We start from the raw sequence: 24,375 nt of genomic DNA on the forward strand, positions 1-24,375 counted from the left end.
CAGGCAGAATATATGCATAAGGAAGATTGCAGTTCTAAATGGTGACCTCAGTTACACATTTGGAAAGTATAGAAAGGAAAGAATATATCAGTTTGCAAATCTGTGTATATTTGGAAAGCAAACCCCATGGAGATGGACTGGCAGATGTTCTCCTTCAATGTATCTTTTAGTTTTTCTTTTGACATTTATCCTGCCTCTCTGGGTGCTACGACATTGCAATCTGACCTTTTCCTTGTGCATTAATTTTCCTCATTTTGAATTCTGTTTATTTCCTGCCTCAGCATTTGCTAGGAGCTTGGCTTGTCCTGCTACAGCAGTTAAGGGATACAGTGCAATTTTCTTTCTACACTGGGCCCATTTTATACCTGGTACCATGATACATCCAGTGATACTGCATCATACAATAGAGATTGTCATTCCTGTGTCACATGTAAATCAATCATAACATGTACATTAACATTATAAATTTACATAGTATCTTTTAATTTACGAGCCTCAGACTATTTCACAGCTGTGTCCTAGATAATCTAAGATTCGTGTACTGCACTGCGGTGAATTCTGGGGTGCTGTGCCGAGTCATGGAAGCAAAGGGACTCTGACACTTGGGGATGCTGCTGGCATTTCCTCATCAAGTAAATATTGTGTGCTTCAGCAGCACAATTACTTGTGCGTTACATTGACAACAGCGATCATACTGAAAGAAAAAAAGAAAATATACAGCACCTCCACCTCATCAAGTATCATATATGGTTTTATCTGTATGTGGCTGTGTTATAGTATAGCATTCAGTGTGATCTAATACAATATAATGTTTGTTATAAATTACCTAAACATTTCTCTTTTTTTAGATCAAGTAATATTTACAATTATGGACACTTATGTGGAGAAGAAAAAATATACTCTTTTATATTTCTCTTTATCGGTCACAACAATCTATAACATTGTTTACAAAAACAAATCAGATTACCTTGATTGCTCTGCTGTCTCTTACATAGTGACAAATATTATGCACAATGAAAATACATTTTTTTTAAATTGGTAACACAGCCACACTGGTGTATGATATGTTTATAGAACTGATCAGTTCACAAAAAAGTGAAAATTGTTGAGTTGCAGATGTTTGTGTGTTTTATTTTACTTGTGCGAGAGAGAGTGTAGCCTGGGGTCAAGCCCGTCACTTCCTGATGTGTTGCTGAGCTCCTGGCGTGTTTTACAGAATGGCTCCAGCGAAAAGCGGGAGGTACGACAGTTCCAGTTCACAGCGTGGCCAGATCACGGGGTACCAGAGTACCCCACCCCTTTCCTGGCCTTCCTGCGCCGGGTGAAAACCTGCAATCCCCCAGACGCAGGGCCCATTATCGTCCACTGCAGGTGAGTGGGGGGACCTGGGGAAGCGACACGCAGACAGGACACCACGGGAAATTCAGGTCCTGTCGAGACATTCAGGATGACTTCAGCTGCTAGATCTTCTGCAACTTACCAGCCCCAAATTAGGAAGCTAATTTTCCTTTATTATTAAGTGCAGAACAAATATATTACTCCCTGCTTTCCCCACCTACATCTTCTTTTTATAGGTTGGTATATTTAGACAATAACTTTCAGAAAAGGGGAGTCATTTTTATTTCTGTAGAGAGAAAAAAAAATCATGTCCTGACTTACATTTTCTTCTTGTTTAACACTAAAATATGATGAACAAATGGAAGTATTCTATTTGTGCTGGTGTTTGTTATTCTCTCCGGGCTTGGTAGTTTTTTATCTGCCCGGCACTCATGTGGTTCAGGCACATGGCAGGCTGAGCTGGGACTCGGGGAAGGTGCTGTTCTCCTGGTATGCGGTGTCCTGACTCACTGGGGCTACCCTTGTGTGTTGGCACAGTGCTGGTGTCGGCCGCACAGGCTGCTTCATCGTCATCGACGCCATGCTAGAGCGGATCAAGCATGAGAAGACGGTGGACATTTACGGCCACGTGACCCTGATGAGATCACAGAGGAACTACATGGTGCAGACAGAGGACCAGTACAGCTTCATTCATGATGCCCTCCTGGAAGCCGTGGCTTGTGGGAACACAGAAGTCGCGGCTCGCAGTCTCTACACGTACATTCAGAAACTTTCACAAATCGAAACAGGAGAGCATGTTACTGGCATGGAGCTGGAATTCAAGGTAATATGGTCAAGAGAGATACAAGTTTTCCAGTCCAGTGTCCATTGCATATCAGTATAGGACTCCTGCACTGTCCAGCTGTTTCACTGGATACAGGTGTTCTAGGGTCTGAATAATTAGACACTTTGTAAGAGTGACTCATACCACCCAGTAGGGAGGAAATATAAAGAAAAATATCCTCAAACTCAAAATATTTCTATGAATAAAAACACTTTTAAACTAAACTTTTTACATTTAATTAAGAGATTTTGTGGCTGCTTTCTAATGCAAAATATAATTTCACTGAAATTTTTTACACAGTGTAAAAGCATATATTCTCATTAATAAGGAGAACTCCATACGTTTACAGTCTGTTTTCCAAAACAGTATTAAAATGCCAAAAGCATTTAGATCTGCTTTCTTGGGATTCATTAATATTTTTTTATCACAAAGATGTGTTTACATTGAGCTTAAACCAGTTTGTAAACTGGTGATCCAGAGATTTTATTTCTTTCAGAAATCTATTTGAGGCATTTATGCTTGTTTATAAATTTAAGAGATTGATTACTTATTGTAGGGTGTTTGTCATCTATGAAGAGAGGTCAAAGAGACCCTTGGCTTTAGCTCAAGAGAAATATTCACAAGAATTTTCTGCTTTCTAGTCATGTCAACGAGAAAACGTTTCAGTCTATAAATTTTGACATATGTATAAATACAGTGGAATTACTGGGTGAAAAAATAATGGTATTGCTTTTCTTTGTGCGAATGAAAGTCAGGTTCAACAACAGTTTTTTTTAGAATATTTTGGTTTGAAGTGGGGGCTGGTTTCTCTCTTCAAAACAGTAAAGAAATACGCAGTAGTATACAATATGCAGGAGAAATTGTCATAATAGCCTGTCATTGATTTCTGTTTAATTCCTAAGTGAGATGGATGCAAAATTCCAATAAAGGAGTTTTAAAAAGAAAATGTGTTGAGGTTGGAAGGCATCAGTATGACCTAGTTTCTGGCCACAGAAGAGTACAATCCAGGTCGATGATGTGGCAGGTAAAGAGAGGCTTGTGCCAGAGTTTACAGAATTTGTTTAATGTAGTTCCAGGTATTCCTGTGAAACTAAATCAAAAGAGATCCAGTGAGGTGGAATCAATCCAGCTACATGCTCTGCTTAAACTTGGAAAGAACACCACACTCCACTGAGGCCTAATATGGAAATGAAACACACAAAAAGGGGTAGTTAATACAGGTCTTGCTCAATAGCATAGAACAGACAATGAAAGGAGACTATTTGTTCAGACTGCTGACCTAAAAACAGCTTTAAAGTCTTGATAGCCAAGAGTTGTCTGAATGGCCCTTGATTGTCATTGTTCCATGTTGATATTTTTTTAGATTTCAGCCACAGAATAAGTATCCTGTTTTCATTTTAAAATGTGGATGTCTTTAGGTTTTGTTTGCTGAACGTTGCTGTTTAAAAAAATGGGAACTCCTATATACATATTCTATTTTTAACCAGCTATTAAAAATCATTATTTGAAATCATTCATAAATAAACTATTAATGAAACTAGGGTTGAGGAAATGAGGATGAGGATTGTGCTTTCCTACAAATTGTCAGAGGCATCCACTGCTTTTCAAACTTCACATGCTGTCCATAGGGCATTTGGCAGTGATGTGAGAGAGAGTTTGATTGACAAAAGTACAAGTGCCCAAGTTCCTAATAAGTCACTGTTACAAATCAAGCCAAAGATAACCTAGTTGACCGCAGCCACTCCAGAATGAGTTCCTTGTTCATGTTCATTTAAGTATAATTCAGTGCTAGGCGAATCCTAATCCCAGTCATCTAATAACAGTCTCAAACCCTCAGTCTCAAACCCTCAGGAGCCAAATTCGCATATGTCATTGTTCGGGTAATTGGTTGTAGTATGTAAACCAATGAGAGGTACGGGAGCACTGCAGCATTCTGAACACATCTGATGTCCCCATTTGTAACACAGAAAACTTAATGAGGTTCTGCAAAAATACAAAAATGAACTTCAGTACGGTACTGAATGTGGATTTCTGGTCGGCTCCAGAGATATAAATAAGACTCTTATTGTAAGTAGCTGGAGCTATTTCAGGAATCATGAGCTGTCAGCTCTTATACAAAAGCCAGAACCAGGTGCTGAATATTTCATTGTTACTTTATTTGAAGACAACTTGCAGAGACAGACATGCAGAGTTATATATAGTTTCTCCTTCATCTGTATAATTTTGGCAAGAGCCTACAGCATGCTCAGCCTGCCCTGGAGCCAGGTGCTTTGCAGCGAGAGTCCCGTTTCGGTCCCAGTTTGCTGCACTTGCATTTCACACAGACAGAACTGAAAACCCACCCTGCCGTTTCCATTGTGTGGGAATGAAACAAATGAAAACATGTTACACCAAGTTCAGGTTGTTTTGTGTGTCGTCTTTGCAGCGCCTGGCCAACTCGAAAGCCCACACATCCAGGTTCATAAGTGCCAACCTTCCCTGTAACAAATTCAAGAACCGCCTAGTCAACATCATGCCCTACGAGACCACTCGCGTGTGCCTGCAGCCAATCAGAGGGTTGGAGGGCTCCGACTACATTAACGCGAGCTTCATCGATGGATACAGGTAATCACTCTGTCTCTGCAGAAAAAGTTTAGTATAAAACTAAACTTCCATGTTGTGTTCTAAGAAGGTATAGACTGGACTAGAATCTGGACTCAACGTCTGAGAAAAAAGAAATGTTAAGTTGGTAGACGAGGCCTTGCTTTTTTGAATGTGAGTTGATTTTTTTAAGCAGGCTAGGAAATGAGACATCCCACAATATTACACAGTAGCGTTGTTGTTATTATTGTTGCCACGCAGCACTGAGGCCCTGGGTTCAGTTCCTGGGTTGCTCTCTGCCTGGAGTTTGCCTGTTCTCCCTGTGTTTACATGGGTTGTCTCCAAGTGTCCAGTTTCCTCCCACAGTCCAAAGACATGGTGGTAGGTTAATTGGATAAGCGCATTAGAAAATGGATGGATGAATGAATGAATGATGGTTTTCAGAATGTCCTTTAACATGGGCAGGAGGGAAGCATAGCACTGGATATAGATTGGATATAGAAATGACCTGTCCTGTCTTGAATGCAAAGGAATTATAGCTGTAGCTAGGAAAGTTGTGTGAAAGCTTTACGTCTCCAGTAATTCATGTACTGTCTGTGCTCTACAGTACCTCAGACAGCATCCAGGAGGGTGAGGTTCGTGTTTGTTAATGTAATTCTGCAAGTGACAGATCCAGTCACCTAATTACACATATGAATGTAAAAACAAGTTTAAATTAGCCAAGCTGCTTACATTGGACGTTCTTACAGTATGTCCTTTGTGAATTCCTGTTGATTGTGTATTAAATCAAATTATGCCTGTCTGCCCCATTTTTTTGTTTGGGCTAAACTAACACAAGGTATGTAGGTTATTACAGGTCAGTATTCCTTAATTCAGTCCCTCTGTATTTATGCACCACTGTCACTTGCAGTGATAAAAAAAATCCACTGATCTGATTTTTTAAGAAATAATGTCTTTTTCATAAGAGTCAATCAAGATTGTTGTTAGAATTTCATATCAGACTTGGGTGTGAATGAGCACACACAGGCAGCCAGGCTTGGGTTATTAATTTGCTTAGCTTAGCCCTTATCCTGGCACAATGTGTTCTGTGATGCGGCTGTATTTTAGTAGGCTCTATGGCCACTATTCAAAACTTTTCTAGCCAAAATAAAATCTCAGGTAGCTGTTTAATAATGAGAGAATGTTTCATGTTTGGCTATTATTATAGATCTCTATAATGTATGCTGTATTGAATTTAGCCATGGCCTGTACATCTTCATTTCTAGGGAGGATTTATTATAGGGCAGCACAGCAGTATTGCTGACACATAGCTCTTGGGTTCTGATTTGGATTCTGGACCGAGGAACCTTCAGGATGGATTTTGCATGTTCACCCTGTGTTCTCTGAGGACTTTCACTATTTACCTCCGATAGCTCAAACACATGCATGGTGTCTAAAATTGACTGTGTGTGTGCCTTACAATGGGCTGGCACCAAATCCGGGGTGAAGACCCTGTGCCCTGTGTTTCTGGAATAAGATCCAACCCTAACAAGGACAAAGTATTTTTCTGATACTGGAGGAGTGGATTTTTGAAGGAATGGTTCAGAAATAGGCAGGCGGTGTAGATTTGCTAGAGAACTGTGTTCACAAAGAAATGTATGTCCTGAATGAAACTGGATTTATGTGTATGTGAGTCAGAGTCCTATAGCCACAGTAAAGATATGGATCCAATTCTCTGGCTTTGCTTTATCCATGCCTAAAAGAATAAATATTTTCATACAATCAATTATAATGATCAATTATGTTAAGACATGTAAAGTGTAAATGACAGCAGTACCTTTAGTATTCCCTTTCACAATTAATATTTCTTTGTTGTTCGAGATTCTACTTTATTATGTATTATTTGATCAAATTTTGCAGGCAAGCTGGCATGCTTTGGAAGACAAATGCAAATTAATCCAGCATTTTACATTGTATGCATTCTGTCTACAGGCAACAGAAGGCTTACATTGCCACACAGGGACCCCTGGCAGAAACCACAGAAGATTTTTGGAGGATGCTATGGGAGAACAACTCGACCATTGTGGTCATGCTTACAAAACTGAGAGAAATGGGAAGGGTACGTCACTGTTCCTTGCTAATTTAAACTCCTTCCTCCTTATGGTAAATAAGATAAAGCTGGCAGGCTTTTAGCATTACAGTGTCTGTCTTCTGAACCAAGCACAGCCTTTGACGTTCATCTCCTTGAGTTCACAAGACAGCAGGGTAATCTTTTTGTTAGATGCTTGTTTCATGAATGTTCCTTCAGATTGTTGGATTGAATATTTGAAGTTCAGGATGAGCTTTCTTGTGCAGTAGTGATGTATTATTAAGAGGTACTTGTGCCTCAAAACCGCATGAGAATTTTATGTGAACCTTTGAAGAGTCTGAAAGAGACGACCAAGGGCTATCAGATACCTAATTATCTAGCGTAGTTGAGTACAGCATTGGCTGGGTGCTTTAGAGCAGGGGCTGAAAGATTTTCCATGCTTGGTCATGCCTTGTATCAGTTCCACCCTTAACTTTTATTCATGACTTCCTAGCCTCATAGTAACTGGGGAACATTGGGATGTATAGTATGGTCTTAGATTTGCATTATTGGTATCTCCCATAACACCAGCTGGAAAACAGTCCAAGGAAAAGAGTACTTGACAGTACTTGAAAATTAAAGGAGCATTGAAGACTGTGAAGCTGTTACACTCTTAATGCTGTACTACAATCCAAGCTGTCTTATTAAAAGTACAGTAAATGCCCTTTGTGTACATAAATACCATATAAATAGAATACATAACTTTATTTTCTCAGCGATGCGATTTTCTTTGGGAAAAGCTTGGTTTGGTAGGGCATCATTTGGGCATCGTTTCTACTAGGCATTTTACATTCGACAGATGATGGAGTATTACAAAAGCTGAGAAAACGTTAAGCAGTGACATATTAGATACCATAATCTAATATGCATCCGATAAACTTTGTTACACAGTGAATTAAAAAAGAAACAGATTTTGTAACCACAAAGCATGACACACTTGAGTAGAGCATGTAGCAGAACAAAACATTCTTACATTTCCTTTCCATTGTCGATGATTTTCCAACCCTAAGTATCTTAATTCGCTATTGAACGGCTATTTGATTCTCCATCCAGCCGGAAATCTTTGAGACGGGGCAAGATTTTACCATTTACTTATATGATGTTTGTCTTTTGAATTAAACATTACAGTTTTTCTGTGTTCAGTACAGTAACTTAATTACCTTGCAGAGATGATTAGTAATTGTAGCAAAAAAGGTTACAAAATTTACTTTCATTTGGAAATACACATTTTTATTACTGTTTTTTTACATTTACTTAAATGAAAAAAAATGAATTAGATATTGTTAAAACATTATTTATACAAACTAGTTTGCTGTTATTCTCCAGAACAAATCTAACATTAATCAGTTGGTCTTATCAGTGTTCAGGAAAAGTGGAGACTTGGATTAGTATTAGTATTAGTTTATTTACTTCTGAAGAGTCTAAAGATGCAGAAGGGATGGATTTATAAAGCTTAATTAGTGCAATAATTTATATTTCTGTTCATTTAAGAGTTTTAAAATCCCACCCTGTCTCTAATAGGCAGTCCAGTCACTGCAGTCTGTGGTGTAATCTACACTGGCAGCGTGGACAGCTTGCCAGCAGTGAGGCATAGTGTGAGGTTCTGCAATCTGCTCCATGTTTTTGCACATCTTTGTGTGTTAATTGAAAAAGAAAAAATATATACTGTAAAGGTTTGTAATCAACTTTATTACATTTCACAAATGTAGGACATACAGGTGGGTTTTTGAAGAATCATGTCAAACATTGATATAATATTATTGATATTATGATGATGTAAGAACAGTGGCCATTGTGATGAAATGAAAGAGGGTGTGGGTGCCTTGCTATCCCCACATCCCCCCAGGGAGGTGACAGAAATAGAACATCATGGTCCTGGTGGTCAGTTGGCAGCACAGGTGGAAATGCTTAGTCCCCCACTCCTGGTGACTGATATCTCATTGGTTGTTGGATACTTGTCAAAATGAAAGGGAACTAGTTTATCACAAGGAAAGTTAGAGATGAGGTGTTGTCCAGCTCTTCTAGGTCCTAGCACAGTATGCCTCCTTGTTATTCTAGGAGAGGACAGGAGGTTGTATTTTTAGGTCAAACATAGGGTTAGGTTCTCCAAATCAAGGATGATAAGTAACAGAGACTGTTACTGGCCAGCAGGGTGTTTATAGTCTATATTATATACATGCCTATGCCCACAAGTCCTATAATATGTAAATTCAGTGGAATAGCGCTCTGCTTTTTAAATGGGAGGATGCAAGTTCAAAATCTGATAGGTGGGGAAATGATCAAATCCAAAGATGAGTGATTAATTTTTTGGCAACACCTTCTAAGGCGAATCCAGATAGAAATGGTTCTAGTTGTCGTCTTGTGCTGAGTATAGCTAATATAAACAATGAGGCAAAAAGAAATATGGGAAGAAAGGTGAAGAGTAGGGTCATTCTACCACAAAACAGATGTTAGACAGGGTTCCATCTCCTTGGATCAAAGTTTGCCTTTGAAGCTGGAGTTGAGATGAAAAGCGCTCAAGATTACGGTCTTCACACACTTCAGAGTCGTCAGAACTCTATAATTTCCATTCTAGAAAGCAAGAGAGGTCAATTTTCATTTAAAAGTTGAAATAATTTCTCCATCACATTGTGCCGAAGCAGAAAAATGGAGAAAGGAACTGAGGTGCCGTTCTCCATGCGTCTGTTGTTGCCACGGCAACTGTAAGAAGAATGAGTGCTTAATCTCTGCTTTTAAAAGAATGGAGCCAGAGACCTGCAAGGCAGTTGGAACTCCATCTGTTGAGTTCCTCCTTTGTAGTGGACAGGGTGTAATTTTGTGGCCCATGTGTATTGCACCAAGCTGCAGAGTGCTTTTCTTATCAGTGGAATTAATGGGTCACTTGCTCAAAGGTTCTTGTTCAATTTCCTTTGCCTAGGAGATACTGTAAAGTGGGGGTTCATTTCTTTTCAATACCCAAGGTGTTGTTACGGGGAGTCACACACTATGAGTGCTTCAGCACCAGACCCAGAAACATAGCAATACCCTGCAAGATCTGGCTCCTGGAATACTGCTTTTGTCATTTTCTGCTTTTAAAAGCAGCATTAGAGAATTAGCTGAAGGCTTCAGTTTCAAATTTGTATCAGTCAGTTTCCAGTGAAATATAAACTCACTTCAGAAAAATGCATTACTTTGTTCTGCTGACATTTGCAGCTGTTTATTTGGCATTTATGAGGGAGACAAGTCCATTGTTTTTGCTTCTTTTTTGTTGAGTACTGTGAAATTTGTCACAGTTGGACAGCTACCACAAAGCATTTTGTAGACAATGATGTTTCTGTTATTCAGAAATCAGGAGTAATGAGCAGAATAGAGAAATGATATAATCTTCAATAACTACACTATCAAGCACCCTTTCAAGTTTCAATACTTTGTTCAATATTTTGCCAACAGCACCTTTTTTAGATTTTTTTGATGACTTTAACAGGGTTGGTTCTGAACATTTTCTATCAAATGGCAGGGGTGCAATAGCCTGACTTTCAAAACTGCCCTCAGCTCACAAGGCATTAATGTTCTGTAGACACAGTCAAATTTTAATTACCATGGGGTTCAATTACCACTTCATCACACAAAAAGACTAAACATTGATTTCAGTCTTCCTGTGTCATAGCTAAGAATTGGGTAGCACCATTATCTCAATTAATTGAATTGTAATCTGGCATTTGCCTTTCTGTGCAAAATGTGGCAAAAAGTACACAGTAGAGTTCTTACGGGCTGACAGCACAGTTGTAATAAACTAAAAAAAATCTTTCATGGTGTACTTTTGATAGACTTTTGCTATTCTTTAGACGGCTTCACTTTGAATACCCAAAAACACCTTTTTAAGTCTCCAGTTTTTAGGGGTGCAAGAAGTCATAGTTCAAAAAAGTCATTCACACAGGTCTCCACCACCTTATGCAGTTTTGAGTTTACATGCAGAATTATTTGATGCCAACATTTCATTTTACACATGATCTAACACAGTGTCTGTCACTGCGTTGGTGAATTTCTGCCATTTTCTTCCCAGGGAACCAGCAATGCATTCTGTCTCATTTGTCTTATGGTATCGCACACACTCCATATTTTGTCTCCTACATTTTTATTATAATCTCCCATTGTGCTTTTTGAAATATTGTGCATTGATAAACAATGGCTCCTACACATGTTATGAGCAAGAAAGCGTCACGATATGTGACGACTTTGGAAAAGACAATAGATGTGTTGAACCAGTTTGCACGAGGTGAATCATGTGCTTTGGTAAGGAGACTAATGTGGGTAAATGATCGACCGCACATTCAATTAGTTGCGAGTGCAACTAGTTCTACTGAGCAGTGAATCGGTCAGAGTCATTTTAAAGATCTCTGAATCACCTGAAGCAGGTAACTGCCTCCAGGTAATCTGGGTTTCCTGTCAGTTGGTGTCCATGGTGACCGGTGTCCAGAGTGACAGGTGGGTGGACCTGTGGGCGGCTGCCAGAGCAATGCTGGTGCATCCTGCAGAACAGCAGCCAGCGCAAGCATGACAGTGAGGGGCTAAATCTAAAATCCCATTTCTATTTCAGTAATGTAAGGGTGATTCATTGTAATGATAATGTATTCATTTATAATATTATTAATACAATATTCATTTTCTTAAATACATAACAACTTCTACAGAATGTCCAGTTGATCAAAATGGCAAACAGTACTGCTCTGGTCAGCTTTAATGATCTTTACACCACAGAGTCACAACATATGGGCCACTGTTAAGCAGGAGGAAAAACAATTTCTAATTTAACTCTACATGTGACTTCACCGTGGTAGGATATAAGAACTGACAGTGGCCTCTCAGTCTTCCCGTTTAATAACTGACAGCTATATTAACCAGTGAAAAATGGGTAAATATTAAATGAGTTTTATAATGTGAAGTGTGAAAGCCAATAATCATTTACACTCCCCCAAGTGAGTTCCATATCTGTACCAATTTGATTTTCAACAAATTGCATGTCATTATTAGGTTTGTCTGAAACTACTCAATTTTTACACTGCCTATTTCCTTGTTTGTTTACTTTACTGTATCCCACTTCTCAGATATGAAAGATTTACAACTATACAAACGTTTCTGTTTTGAGAACTCCAATCAAGCATGTTGCTACTGAGAGGGTTCATTAGGATTCATCATGTCACTTCATAGAACCCATGGAGACAATGTTAACCAGAGCAGAAGCTGTGCTAGGCATTTTTACTGATGTCTGTGATGTACAGTATTTGATTATTTATAAATCCTTCAAAAATAGTGACTTACAGCACAATATTTAGCAAAAGCATCATGAGATACAATAATAATCTTGCAGACTAACAAGTAAGTATTAATATTAAGACTTTGACCATTTATCAATAACTCATGTGCCTGCTGATTGAGGAGACAGTGGCCGCCTCTCCCCCTCCCACTTGCTGTGCAGGATGGGGAAAAATGCACAGTGGGTGCTGCAAATGGGAACGGACTTGGAGTGTGGAAATGAATCAGAGACAAAGATAGAATGCTGAATTGAAACTGCATGAAATAAAGCCTTTGAAAACTGTCATTCAAAATATACAGAAACCAAACAAAACCCTAGCTGTGTGCTTCAACGTTGACAAAAAGCTTTTATGCTGAAATCTGGACCTATTCTTTACCACAGTGCCCCATATTTTTGAATGCTCATTTGACCTCTTGTTTGTGTTTGTAACCCACAGGAAAAGTGTCACCAATACTGGCCTGCAGAACGTTCTGCAAGGTACCAGTATTTTGTTGTGGACCCCATGGCTGAATACAACATGCCCCAGTACATCCTGAGGGAATTCAAAGTTACAGATGCCAGGGTAAGTAACCACTTAAAGCAATGGCCCTCGTTTTCCAACTTACTTAAATCATGAGAGTATATTTAACTATAAGCAGACTATATTGCAGATGTAATAAGGGAAAAAGTGTGTAATGGATCATTTAAACAAAGCCTTTAAATAGAACACGCACAAAAGAACAGGCAATATTGGCGAGTAATGGCAAGAAGGCAGCCTGTGTTTGCTGGCACTTGATCTCTTAAATTTCTTTGATCTTCAACACCTTTTTTGAACTGCATGTTGTAACATGCTGTGCTGTCTAATGGGTTGTTAGGAGAAACATTTCAAAGGACACAGACCTGTGTAACAGGAATGGGTTGATCCAGCTTTGTTATAAGTGCAGTTAGTCCCTCATCCAGCTGGAGTCCCTTATTTATCGGCCCTGCCAGGAGTGGTGCCACTAGGGGTAGACAGGCTGTAGAGGATAGAGAGGCAGCATCACCTCCCCTACGGCTGCCACGCCCACCTACAACCACCCTGTCACATACATGGAGGTTCACAGGGGCAGAGCAACAACGATACAGGTCTACAGGGTTCCATACCAGTACAATATTGTACCTTGTTACTGCATAGCTTTAGACCCGATTGCGATATCTTATTATCCTCTTATGCTTTAGCGTTTGCTGGCATCTTTAAAACTTTTATCTTTTACAACTCTTATGAAATGTTTTAAATATTAAAATGGTCTGAATTGTATTAGTATTTGTTAGCATAACTGGATCACAGCTATTCTTTCAAGTACTGTTTCACTTAGAGAAGTTTGGGCCTGCAGTGAGTAAAGTAAGAGAATGTGGATACTTGCCAGACCAGTAAGAGGATTAACTTCAATAATAGTTATAATATTGGCAAGTGCAAAGAGGGGTTTAAAAGAAATGTCTGGAAGAAGACAGATGATGAAGATGGGGTTCTTTAAAGAGTACATGTTTCACTGTAGAAGTCAATGTCATGTGAAAACAAACAGAGTAAAAGAAGTTTACACAATATTGACTTTAATTTCAAATAGTTTCAAATATTCTCGAACAATGCAGAGAAATCCCACAGGCAGAACAAAAACAGTTTTGTTTAGACGGTGTACACATACAGCATAAATGATTAAAGTTTTTAAGACAAAATGTTTTAAGAAAGCCTATCAAAAACAGGATGACTATGTGGTTGATGTCACCCTGAGGCTGATGTGAGCAAGGTTGTGGATTTGACAATAAATGAAAGATGACAGGTGATGAAACACTACTGCAACAATCCCAAACGTAAGGTGTTTCCACAACAGCAAACCTTCATAGTTTCTGTACAGAAGATGAGCATAGATTGCAAACAAGATAACTTTCTTCAGGACTGCAGGCAGTAGGAATTAAAATTTTGTGCCTTAACTGATGTGACATTAACTGCTTAAAAAAGAGCTCCTCTGTCTGCTCACGAACTCTATCACCTGCCGCTGTCCCCGGAGAAGTTTGCAGCCAGCCCACAGGTTTCACTTTCTGACTTCTCTCCTGCCTGAGCTCATCGTAGGACAGTTTGCTACCAGTGTACTAATGCAGTGAAACTCCCCACTTCTGTCACTAAATGCAAGGGGCAGTGAGTGTTTGGGCAGCCAGTTCTTGGCCTCGTTGGGCAATTAAAGATTTTTATGTTAATATGCCTGAGGAGTAAGTAGGGGAAGATACTCTTTCCTCTTTACACCCAGAAGAGCATTGTTGTTAGCCGCTGTAAACTGTTCCTCCACGTTTGTCTAGATGGTCACTCTCTCTCAGAAGCATGACAGCAGATGAGTTCCAGTGAGAGCTAAGCTTCCCATACGCATAAACATCCTCACGTCTGGAGAAACTAAGCACAACAAAGACCCTCTGAGGCATAGTGATCATTGTGCAGAGTTTCTATGCTTGTGTGGCTGATGAGGAGATTTTATCTACTCTGCATTCAGTGTTAAAAGGATCAGCTGAAGGTTGGTGGATGACAGAATAGCAAAGTCTTTTTAAAAGCCTTTTTACTGGTAGACTTTCAAACCACCACTGAAATTTGCTCCATGATGGATCATGGGGGGTTCAAGCCCCAGGTTAAAACCGCAGAGGCTTTATGACTTTATGATGTCTGAGCCTCGTTTCTGAGGCTGAACCTTTCCTCAGAATTTCGAACAACTGGAATGCTGATGGAGAGCTGCACCAACTCATTCAGACTCAGTGCTTTTTCAGGTCAGCACCAGGGCAGTGAGTGAATAGGCTATTCCAAATGAGTGCTGGGCAAAGGTTCCTGTCGAACAGCTTGAAAAGAAAGGAAACAAAGGGTCTTCCATAAAACAGTCTGGTCCCTGGCTGGGTCTTCAGATGTTCATGTGAAAATAATATATTTGAGTGTTTTTTACAACACCGACTGTATGTGCTAGTCTACACTCTTCAGCTGGGTAGAGAATGATCTTTTAAGAAAAAGTATTCTACTCTATTGCTCATCTCGTAGTTTGAAAATGCTTACAGTAGCATAACTATTTAAAAAGCGCTGGCTTCTTTAAAAAGTGAAAGAATAATCAGTGTAAATGTTTAACATCACAAACAAATTAATACTTAAATTTATTAGCAATTTGCCTCCCAAAAAGAAAAAATTATCACAAGACCATTACATTGGCTAGAAATCTACTCGTCCCTTGACAGAATTATAGGTTATATCATATGGCATAAGCATTAGTTTTACTGAGTTTGTGTATCAATATTAAGATGTCGATTTTGTACATTAGTGAGAGATAGCTGCTGATAAAGAAAAGATTAGTGATGACACTTTCTGATGACAACTACAGTATTTATTTTTAAACATTAACCATTGGTCGCTCTGACCATTGAGAACTGGAGTCATTCCAGCCCCACAGACTATAACAAAGTCACTTTATGGTTTGCTACTGTTTTGCTTATGCACTAGACAGCACTAATATTTGTTTAATGGATATCGAAGAAAATATCTATGCTGTGAAAATATTTACTAAAATATCAGGATGGCTGTCTAGTTTGATAATTACACAGTAAAGTGTTCTGTGATTGCTGACATTTTGAAGAATTGTTTTGATGAATTTTATAAATCAAAAGGCTGTATGTTGATTGGGCAGATTGGCACTTTTGGGGCATTTATCATAGATTGTAAAATGGTCAACTGCCACCTGTCTCTGGTGTCCTTGGCAACTGGGTTGCTATGGAAGTACAACCATTACATCATCATTGCCTCTCACGCTGTGCAGCTTTGCTGTGTTTCACTGAGCACAAGCACTGAGAAAAGCTTTTCTTTTTAGACAAACAAAACATTAAGGAAACTACAGGACCCCTAGTTAAAACAGCTCTCCTGGGCCTTGAAACCTCACATTTAACCATTCAGCCCACTGCTGTTCTGGTTCCTACTGAGGGAAATGATATAAAATGCTTGTTAAATACATGTTCTATCACCGCACGGTGTCTTATAGAAGATAAGTGCCTTAGATCTTCACACCGGCATGAGGTGACCGGCCAAGGCAGTATTAATTTTAGTGAGTCTTAATTAAAATTAAATCATCAAAGCTGGCTCTTTCCCAATCAGAATGTGTGTAGAATTCTCCCATTTGTTTTAAATCTTTGATCCAAGGTGGCTGGAAAAGCTTGGGGCTGTTGTACACCCTTGCAACTAGTTGGAACAGTTCTGACATCCTACTTTAGTCGCTGTTAAATTTATTTCTCCACAGAGGAAATGAAAATCTTGTATTTAATTATTTTGCTGTGTGAAAATGCCTTCAGGTGTTTTTGTGTTTAATTTTTAATTAAGTGGAATAAAACAATAGTTTTTTTAAATGGGACTTCAGAGGTAAACATTCAAATGCATTCAAATCCAAATTGTATTTGGGGAAAAAATAAAAGATTGTGTTGTGGCTTTTGGTCTATTGCATGGCAATATTATTGACTGGAAGGACTGTGGGGTCTCCAGCACCTCTTTGTATAATGCATGAAGACCATATGAGACAGAAATACTTTGCAATGACAGAATCAATTTTTGCATTTCGTATCAGCCATGCAAAAATTAATAAAACTAGGTGTTGACATACAGGTATATAGTGGTGTGTTATTTCAGGTTACGAGTGACAGCAGAGAAATTCCAGCTGCAGTTGTCACAGAACCTGCCCTTTTAATGGACCCTGCACAACACAGGACTTCAACACTTCTCTTCCATCGATTTGTTAAGATTATTCCCTTCACACTGTCTCCAAATACAATGCCTTTCATGCCTGATGCCATATTGATTTCTTCGCTTAGTTATTGCTTTGTAAAACAGCAGATAAAAAACACATTTTCAACTGCAAACAGCTCAGATCTTACATAATTAAGATAAACTTTTTCTAATAATAAAATTCTATTGAGTACCTTTCAAGAAACTCAAAGGGATATACAACAGTGTGCATGTAACACACTTAACAGGTAAAAATAATTTAGTAAAATCAATAGTAGAATCAATAAAGAAAATGAGTAGAATAAAAAAATGTTTTTGTAACTTAAGAACAGAAGACTGCTAGCCATGAAATGGTTAATTCCATGCTGAAACAAGAAGAAAAGAAACACAGTGTTTCGGTTGTGGAGCCTTCTTTGGGTGTGTGTTTGAAATGTTGTGTTTCTTTTCTTCTCTTTTCAGCAGGAATAAACCTTTACTTGTTCCTTTGCAGCCTACACATGCTGACGCAGCTCCCTCCTCGAATTAAGTGGTTAATGACAGTTCAATAGATCATTCTAGCAATTCTTTAAAATCCTGGTAAGGATTGAAAAAAACTAACCCCAAGATGTATACTTTTCACAATACCTGGTAAAATACCGATTTAATAGATATGTAATGACTTGCATCTTTTACACAGTCATATTTCTCCAGCTATGTTTGTTTCAGGTCAAAGAAACCTGCTGCTGCTCTTGACGCCCTTGAGGCTTAAAGCTTCTGTTTAATTCCAAGCCATGCGGCTGTCTCAGCTTCTACCTGCTTGCCTGACCAGCTGCCTGTGTCTTTTTGCTGCAGGATGGTCAGTCACGGACAGTGCGGCAGTTCCAGTTCACAGACTGGCCTGAGCAGGGTGTGCCAAAGTCTGGAGAGGGCTTCATAGATTTCATTGGCCAGGTACACAAAACCAAGGAGCAGTTCGGACAAGATGGACCCATCTCTGTACACTGCAGGTGAGTTGAGCAAGTCTGCTTGTATTAATCTTTTGGTAGGGTGGAAAAAATAATGTATGTGCATTTTCCTTGCCATGATATCCACAGATCCTGCTCACGGGGCCCTTACAATTCATATGCTTCAGCTGCTGCCCAGGAAGCCACTGTTAACTGATATGTTTGATTTAGCCCCACACAGCTCCAGCAGCAGCTACTGTCTGGGGAGTCCTGAGGTGCGTTCAATGAGAGCTCTGACATGGCACTACAAAGCCAAAGATAGCTCTTATTGAAGTGGAGTTAGGACAGAGCACATTCAGACATTGATAAAAGAAAAACAACACAGAAAGTTTATGAAAAATTGTACAGAAATTGATCAGATTAGATGAAAATGGTATTAGTTTTAAAAGGTATGAGTGATATTGTTTGTATTTTTTGTAAAAAAATATCTGGAAGCTGGCTCAGGATACCTGTTGCCTCTCTCTGAGACGTGCCCAGTGAGGCTGAGACTGAGATATCATTGCTATGCATTCTTGGCTAACAGGGTGTTAAATAGCAAACATCATAGCACTCGTCTTATTAAAACACCCCTCTGGTCACAGTTGGATATGTAGCCCAGGTTCAAACCTGTGGCGTTTAGGTGAGAAGGGTCGCCCCCAGCTCTAAACAAGCACCTTTACAAGCTGTGCCAGTCTGGAGCTCATCTTTGAGCCCTGTTCAGATTTTTTTGTGTAACCGATCAATGAAGGTTTCATAAAAATGAGCCGTCAGGCCTTTCTCCCAAGTGTCTTGTTAGTTGGCTGTGTCATGTTTCCATAACCATTGTCATGCAGGGAAACACTGATGCAATCTTATCTGTAGGATTTGTAATATTCTCTGGAAGTTACCATTAAAACACTAAAGAATGCAGTGGAAACATTTTGCTCCTTTTGCAAAACTGCTTTAAAATGTACATTGCTGTTGTGAAACAGATCCAGTTTTAAGGCCAAAACAACTTTGGTTTCTCTTTTATGAAACATCCTGTTCAATAAAGCAGAACTGTTGAGAATATTGGGGTCGTAATAGTATACTGGTTGAATGAACTGAATGATATATATCCTGAATCCCTAGGAATTTGAAAATATATTGCTAGTTACCTGAAAGACATCTGTTCCAGAGTAAGTTTTGTGGACTCAAATGAAATTATTAAATTCTTTCTTCAGTATTGTTTCTTCTTTATATCTTGGAAGTTCGCTCCTTCCCCATTTAAAGCAATTCATGCTTCATCATTGATTACTTTGAGTAGAAATGATTCCAAACAACTGGCAGAATTTACTCTAAAACAAATCAAAATCAGTTGAAAATGCCAGACTGTAACCGTCAGTTTTCTGCCCTAGATTAGGATCAGGTGTTGACACAGCAGGTGTCCTTTGTCTTGAAATAAAAGTTTTATTGTAGAAGGTATAATAATATTGTGTATATACACAGTATATTCGGTATTGTATTTTTTTATATAACAGGTCTTTGGTCATTTATGAACTTCGTACAGGTGTTCCACAATCTTTAAAAATGTGACTTCTCTGATTTTATTATTTTATGAAGAGTAAATTCAACCTTGCAAAGTGTGATAAAATTGATTTCCCTTCTTCTTTTTGGACATCATGTTCTTCTAAGATAAGATCACTTTATTGGCCATCTACAATTTCTTGCATTAGGAACTTGTCTTTTCACATACCACAGCTCGCTCTCCATGAGACACACAGACAGGGAGAGAAGCTGGGGGTCAGAGCTCAGGGTCAGCCATTTATACGGCGCCCCTGGAGCAGTTGGGGTGAAGGGCCTTGCTCAGGGGCCCTATGGAGTAGGATTCCTCTGCCGGCCGCGGGATTCGAACCGGCAACCTTCCAGCCACAGGCGCACATCCTTAGCCACCATATTAGATTATTAGGCAGTTTTCTAATATTTTAGTGTGCTGTGTATCAAGAGCTGACAGATTACTGCTTAGATTAATAAATAAATTTTATGTCCAATGTTGCCCCCGTGTGGTAAAAGATAATCTGGTTGATTTGTCATCCTAATTCTACACCAAGCTTCACTAAAAAAACACATAAGGTGGAAGAAATTACAATAATAACAGAAAACCATTTCAGTGTATCTTAGAGGACTTGACAAAACAAAACCCCTTTCTTTCTACCTTAATAAACAAACAGCAAACTAAATCAATTTTGTTTAGTTGAATGAAAGCTGAGATGGAAAGTATGATCATTAGAGCCAAGCACGCTTCAGAGAGCAATTAAATTCACTGGAGTTAAGCAGTGAATAGTTACATTTCAAACATGAAAAAAATGAAAATACAGACCCCCCTAAATGCATATTCACTCTTCAGAGCTGGAGAATAGGAAACCGCTAAAGACATTTTATTTTCACTTTTAATGGTAGTAAAAGCTGTATCCTTTTCTCCTATCCACAGTTACAGGCGAAGCAGAATATTGGAATTCATTTCTTTTCCACAACAGGCTGTCATTTCAGTTCAACAGAAATGGCTCAAAGCAAACCAACTAGTCTACTCCATGTTGCAGTTCTTCCTATATCCTATAGTTTCTTCTCCAAACTCTAAACTACAGGAAACTGGTCTGCATTGTCCTCTAGTTAGTGTAATTTGGTCACATGCCCTTTCCAGCAGTAATCTTTCGTGTATCTTTGGATGTCTTTACAATATCTTTCTAGCAGTTCCTCAGTTTTTCCTCAGTATCTCTTCCCTTAAGGAATGTGATTGTGACACAAGATTGCCCGCTAGATTGCCAGATAATTTGTAATAAAAGTATTCATATTGCAATGGATTCTTCTTGTTTGGTTCTTGTCATGTTGTACAGTAAGTGCAACCTTTTGGCAAATACTGGCAAATACTACTGTATGAGTAATAAAATAAGGAATCTTTATCAATTTATTGTATTGATTCTTGCTCAGCTTCATTTTTAAACACTCTTCTGACTTTTATATTCTATTGTGCTGTGCTTCTCTGTTGTATAGTACAGTATGTACTGTATGATAACTTTTCTAGCTAGGGCATCACTAAAAAAGAACAACCGTTAACACTGGTTATATGGTCTTTTAATTTTTGTGATTTTATTTATTACCCCCACTTGATCTTGACAAAACTCGATCTGGAAAGTTTATTCAAGACACAGCTCTGCATTGTACGTGCAGGCCACTCCACTGTCTGTAGCCTTTCTTGCTCTACTGAATTCTCTCCTAATTCTCTGCTAAGTTCGTATCTAATGGAGCCATATGGTTTTGTTATTAATTGCCTGATTACTTCCAGTGAATGGAAATTTAAATCCTTTCTTTCATTTAGTCTCTGTGGCCGTCAGCTTTTAAAGTCTATCTATTTAAAATGGTTGATCAAGTTTAAGAACCATTTGACAGACTGTGACCGAGTCAAAGGAAAGGCTTTTTTTCCGGGAAGGGGTAAAAACCTGCGGTGAAAGGCAGGATGTTAAATCATTTCACATTGGATATTCCTCAGGCATCACCGAGTCCTGCGGCGCTCAGCTCTCTCACAGCACCAGGCCCCCTGACTCTTTGTTCTTTTTACTTGTTGGTCTCAGACTGTTTGTCCTTTTGTGCTTTGAGATTTAAACTTCAGGATTTTTTTTAATATCGGCTCTTCATGGGCCAATAGTTTTTTTTAATGTCAGTTTTCAAAAATATTGTCCTCATTCTAACAAGAAATACTTTTATCCCTGTTTCGCTCATGGGGTCAGTTTTAGGAATTCTGTACCATTCATTCACTATCCGTTTGTGTTTTGGAAATCAAGCTATACTGTACGAATATATTTGCCATGTTTCACACAGATTATAAATACAATACTTATACTTAGTAAGATATATATCCTGCAGGAAATCACTTATACTGCCATTTGAAATTGCAATCAAACCATTTTACAGTAGCATTTTTAAAATATTTAAGGATATGGGTTAGCGCAACTTTATATTTTCAGAAATGTTAAAATTGTGCAAAATGAGTAAAGAAAAAATAACTTTTTTTCTTCAGTTTACAGTGTCAATATTTTGCAGTTTTCATTAGCTGATCCTCTACAAGCTGCTGCACACTTTTCACCAGCGATATTTCAACAAGCTTTCTCCTTTTCAGGTTTCTCCTTCTAAGTATCATCTGCTCAGAGCAGAGCCAGCGTCAAGTTAGCTGTCTGTCTATGACCAAAGCAGTAATATTAGGAGATGTCTCTTGACTCTGGTTAAGGCAGGCACAGAAGGTATAAACTGTACTTTTACAGAAGGTTTGGGGGTGATATTGAGGAATTCTGTTCGTTCTGGACATCATTCAATCATATGTGGCTTTGAATGACAGAGCAGAAAGTGGCAATCCTGAGCTCATGGGTGTCTGAAACAAGCAGGCTTAATAGGATGTTCTTAGTCACAAACTGGGTTTGATCCCTCTCTGTTCCCCATGAAGAGGGTAGCAGGGCAGCTCACCTCATTACTCTGCCCTGTCAAGTGTGACTTTGTGCATTCCAGCTTACAGATGGGTATGGGTTTAATAGATGATAATCACACGTTCATAATGAGTTGAACTAAAGTTTGCTCCGCTTTGAGCAAGTAATTTGTTCAGCTGTGTCATAAACAACCATCTGGGGACAGTAGGATGTTTCATTGATCTCTAGGGTAATCATTTGAACAAATAAGCTACTTAAGCTGTCAAAATGAAATTTATCCAAGTCTATCGATATGAATGATTTAAAACTGCCCTATAGGTCTAGTGCATTATGGCTCTCCAAATACAGATTAAGCGAAAGTGAGAGCAAGTGCAGTGCACAGGGCTGCAGCAGTCTTTCTCTGGGATGTAACCGATGACACATTTGGGGCTCACAAGCCACTGTGCGAGTGCTTGGCCTGCTGCCTTCTCAAATATTGGGGTTTTACCCTACACAGGATACAATCATCATTTAAATGGTTATATTAATTCTTTCTGAGAGGTCAGACTGTAGATCCTAGCTTGTAGTGAAGTTTTGTGTCGCCCTCCCCAACCCCAGTTTGTACAGAAATCCCAACACCCAATACCCTGGCTTCCTTTCAGAAGTAGCTGGATGAGATCCTTGTATCACTTACATATTGACTAGCAAACAGACTAAATGTGTTTGAATTGCCTTTTGTCATTTGTAACCAGTCTTATGTTACAAGTATATCTTACGAGGGCCACCACTCTGTAACGTTTTGACAAGCACAATGGTACTTGTAGTTAGTCACGTATTGTCCATTACCTTTACGTCTTGTGAGTTTTGAAATCAGAAAAAATAGATCTACTTTTGCATATTTGATACCAGTACTATCTTGATTTACAAAGGGGACATTGTCTTCGAAAAACGCATGTAAAATGAATTTAGGTAAACCAAAATGGCTTTTCCCTTTAATTTAATACTAAAAATTAGGGTTGTGTTTTGGACAGTCATCGCAACTCACACCTAACCTAAAAATATATATCTGTATTACATTTAATGATACAAAATAATAATACAGAACATAATAAAACAATGGATAATTATAAACCTTCAATCATTCATATTGCGCTTCCTGGGATAGCCCTGTATTATTTTGTTCACATTATTCTAGATTGTTCTTCATGTCAGTGGTGCAAGGCTAAACACAGAGATTACTGCTAACTTTTTACTTGCTGATTCTCAAATCCACCTTTTTATTTAGTAATAGGTTTGTGTAGTCTCTCTGCGCGAGTAATGGTTGTGAATGATTTTGTTTTCAAACCCTTTGTAGTGTAGATGGACATAAATATTTTACATGAAGACTGACTATGCCTCTCGCCCTCCATAACCATGTGGATGTACATTTAAAACCAAGAACAGGGAGAACATTTTACTCAGAGTTCTGGGTATGTAACAAGATACCTGGCCAAGTTGAGGAAGTAGAAAAGTAGTCTTTCAAAAAACAGCTGGATTATTGAACTGTTTTTACTATTTACCAAATGGGCTAGGTGGCCCAAAAGGCCTCCTCTCATTGCCAACTGTCATGTTCCCAGGATTGTAGGACCATGACACTGTCTTGGCTGGAAAAGCCATGCAGTGAAATCCCACTAATGCTGAAATTTGATTTAAAGGTGCCCACTATTTAGCAATTGTGTTAACATTAATGTTTGTAAACTAAATGTTCATAAACTGATACCTTTACTGTGTATTTGTCATGCAGATTACCGAGTTACTTTTAGGAATACTCATTTTACCTTACGTTTTCATGTTTCTGACAAGGTTTTGCTTTACATTCACAGTCCGTTTCTCGTCTTTCTGTGCTCTAAAATAACTCACAGTTAAAATTCACGCAAAATGCTTATCTTTATCTTTGGTTTGTTATGTATTATCTGTGATCCTAGATTTTCTTTGTCCCTGATTTGAGTGTGTTTTGATCTTTGTAATCCGGAGGCATGAGAACCATGATAGGGCACGCCTGAATGCCATCATCAGCCCGGGTGGAAGACATACTGAGATCAGACAGGCCGGCAGGGATGGGGGTGGGACCGGG

At 38.8% G+C, this 24,375-nt stretch overlaps 1 protein-coding gene across 1 annotated transcript in view; it reads left to right on the forward strand.

The window, feature by feature from the left end:
- The window catches only part of LOC148814047 (receptor-type tyrosine-protein phosphatase S-like), a 320,468-nt gene that overhangs the window by 289,316 nt on the left and 6,777 nt on the right, over positions 1-24,375 (forward strand). Inside the window, exons 28-33 of the mRNA XM_088907841.1 lie at positions 1,217-1,371; positions 1,876-2,161; positions 4,587-4,765; positions 6,713-6,839; positions 12,578-12,703; positions 17,720-17,874. Of these exons, the coding sequence (XP_088763967.1) occupies positions 1,217-1,371; positions 1,876-2,161; positions 4,587-4,765; positions 6,713-6,839; positions 12,578-12,703; positions 17,720-17,874 (1,028 nt within the window). The remainder of the gene's footprint in view (positions 1-1,216; positions 1,372-1,875; positions 2,162-4,586; positions 4,766-6,712; positions 6,840-12,577; positions 12,704-17,719; positions 17,875-24,375) is intronic.

This window comes from Atractosteus spatula, chromosome 28 (genome assembly GCF_055471065.1).
Source record: "Atractosteus spatula isolate fAtrSpa1 chromosome 28, fAtrSpa1.hap1, whole genome shotgun sequence".
Lineage (NCBI taxonomy): Eukaryota > Metazoa > Chordata > Actinopteri > Semionotiformes > Lepisosteidae > Atractosteus > Atractosteus spatula.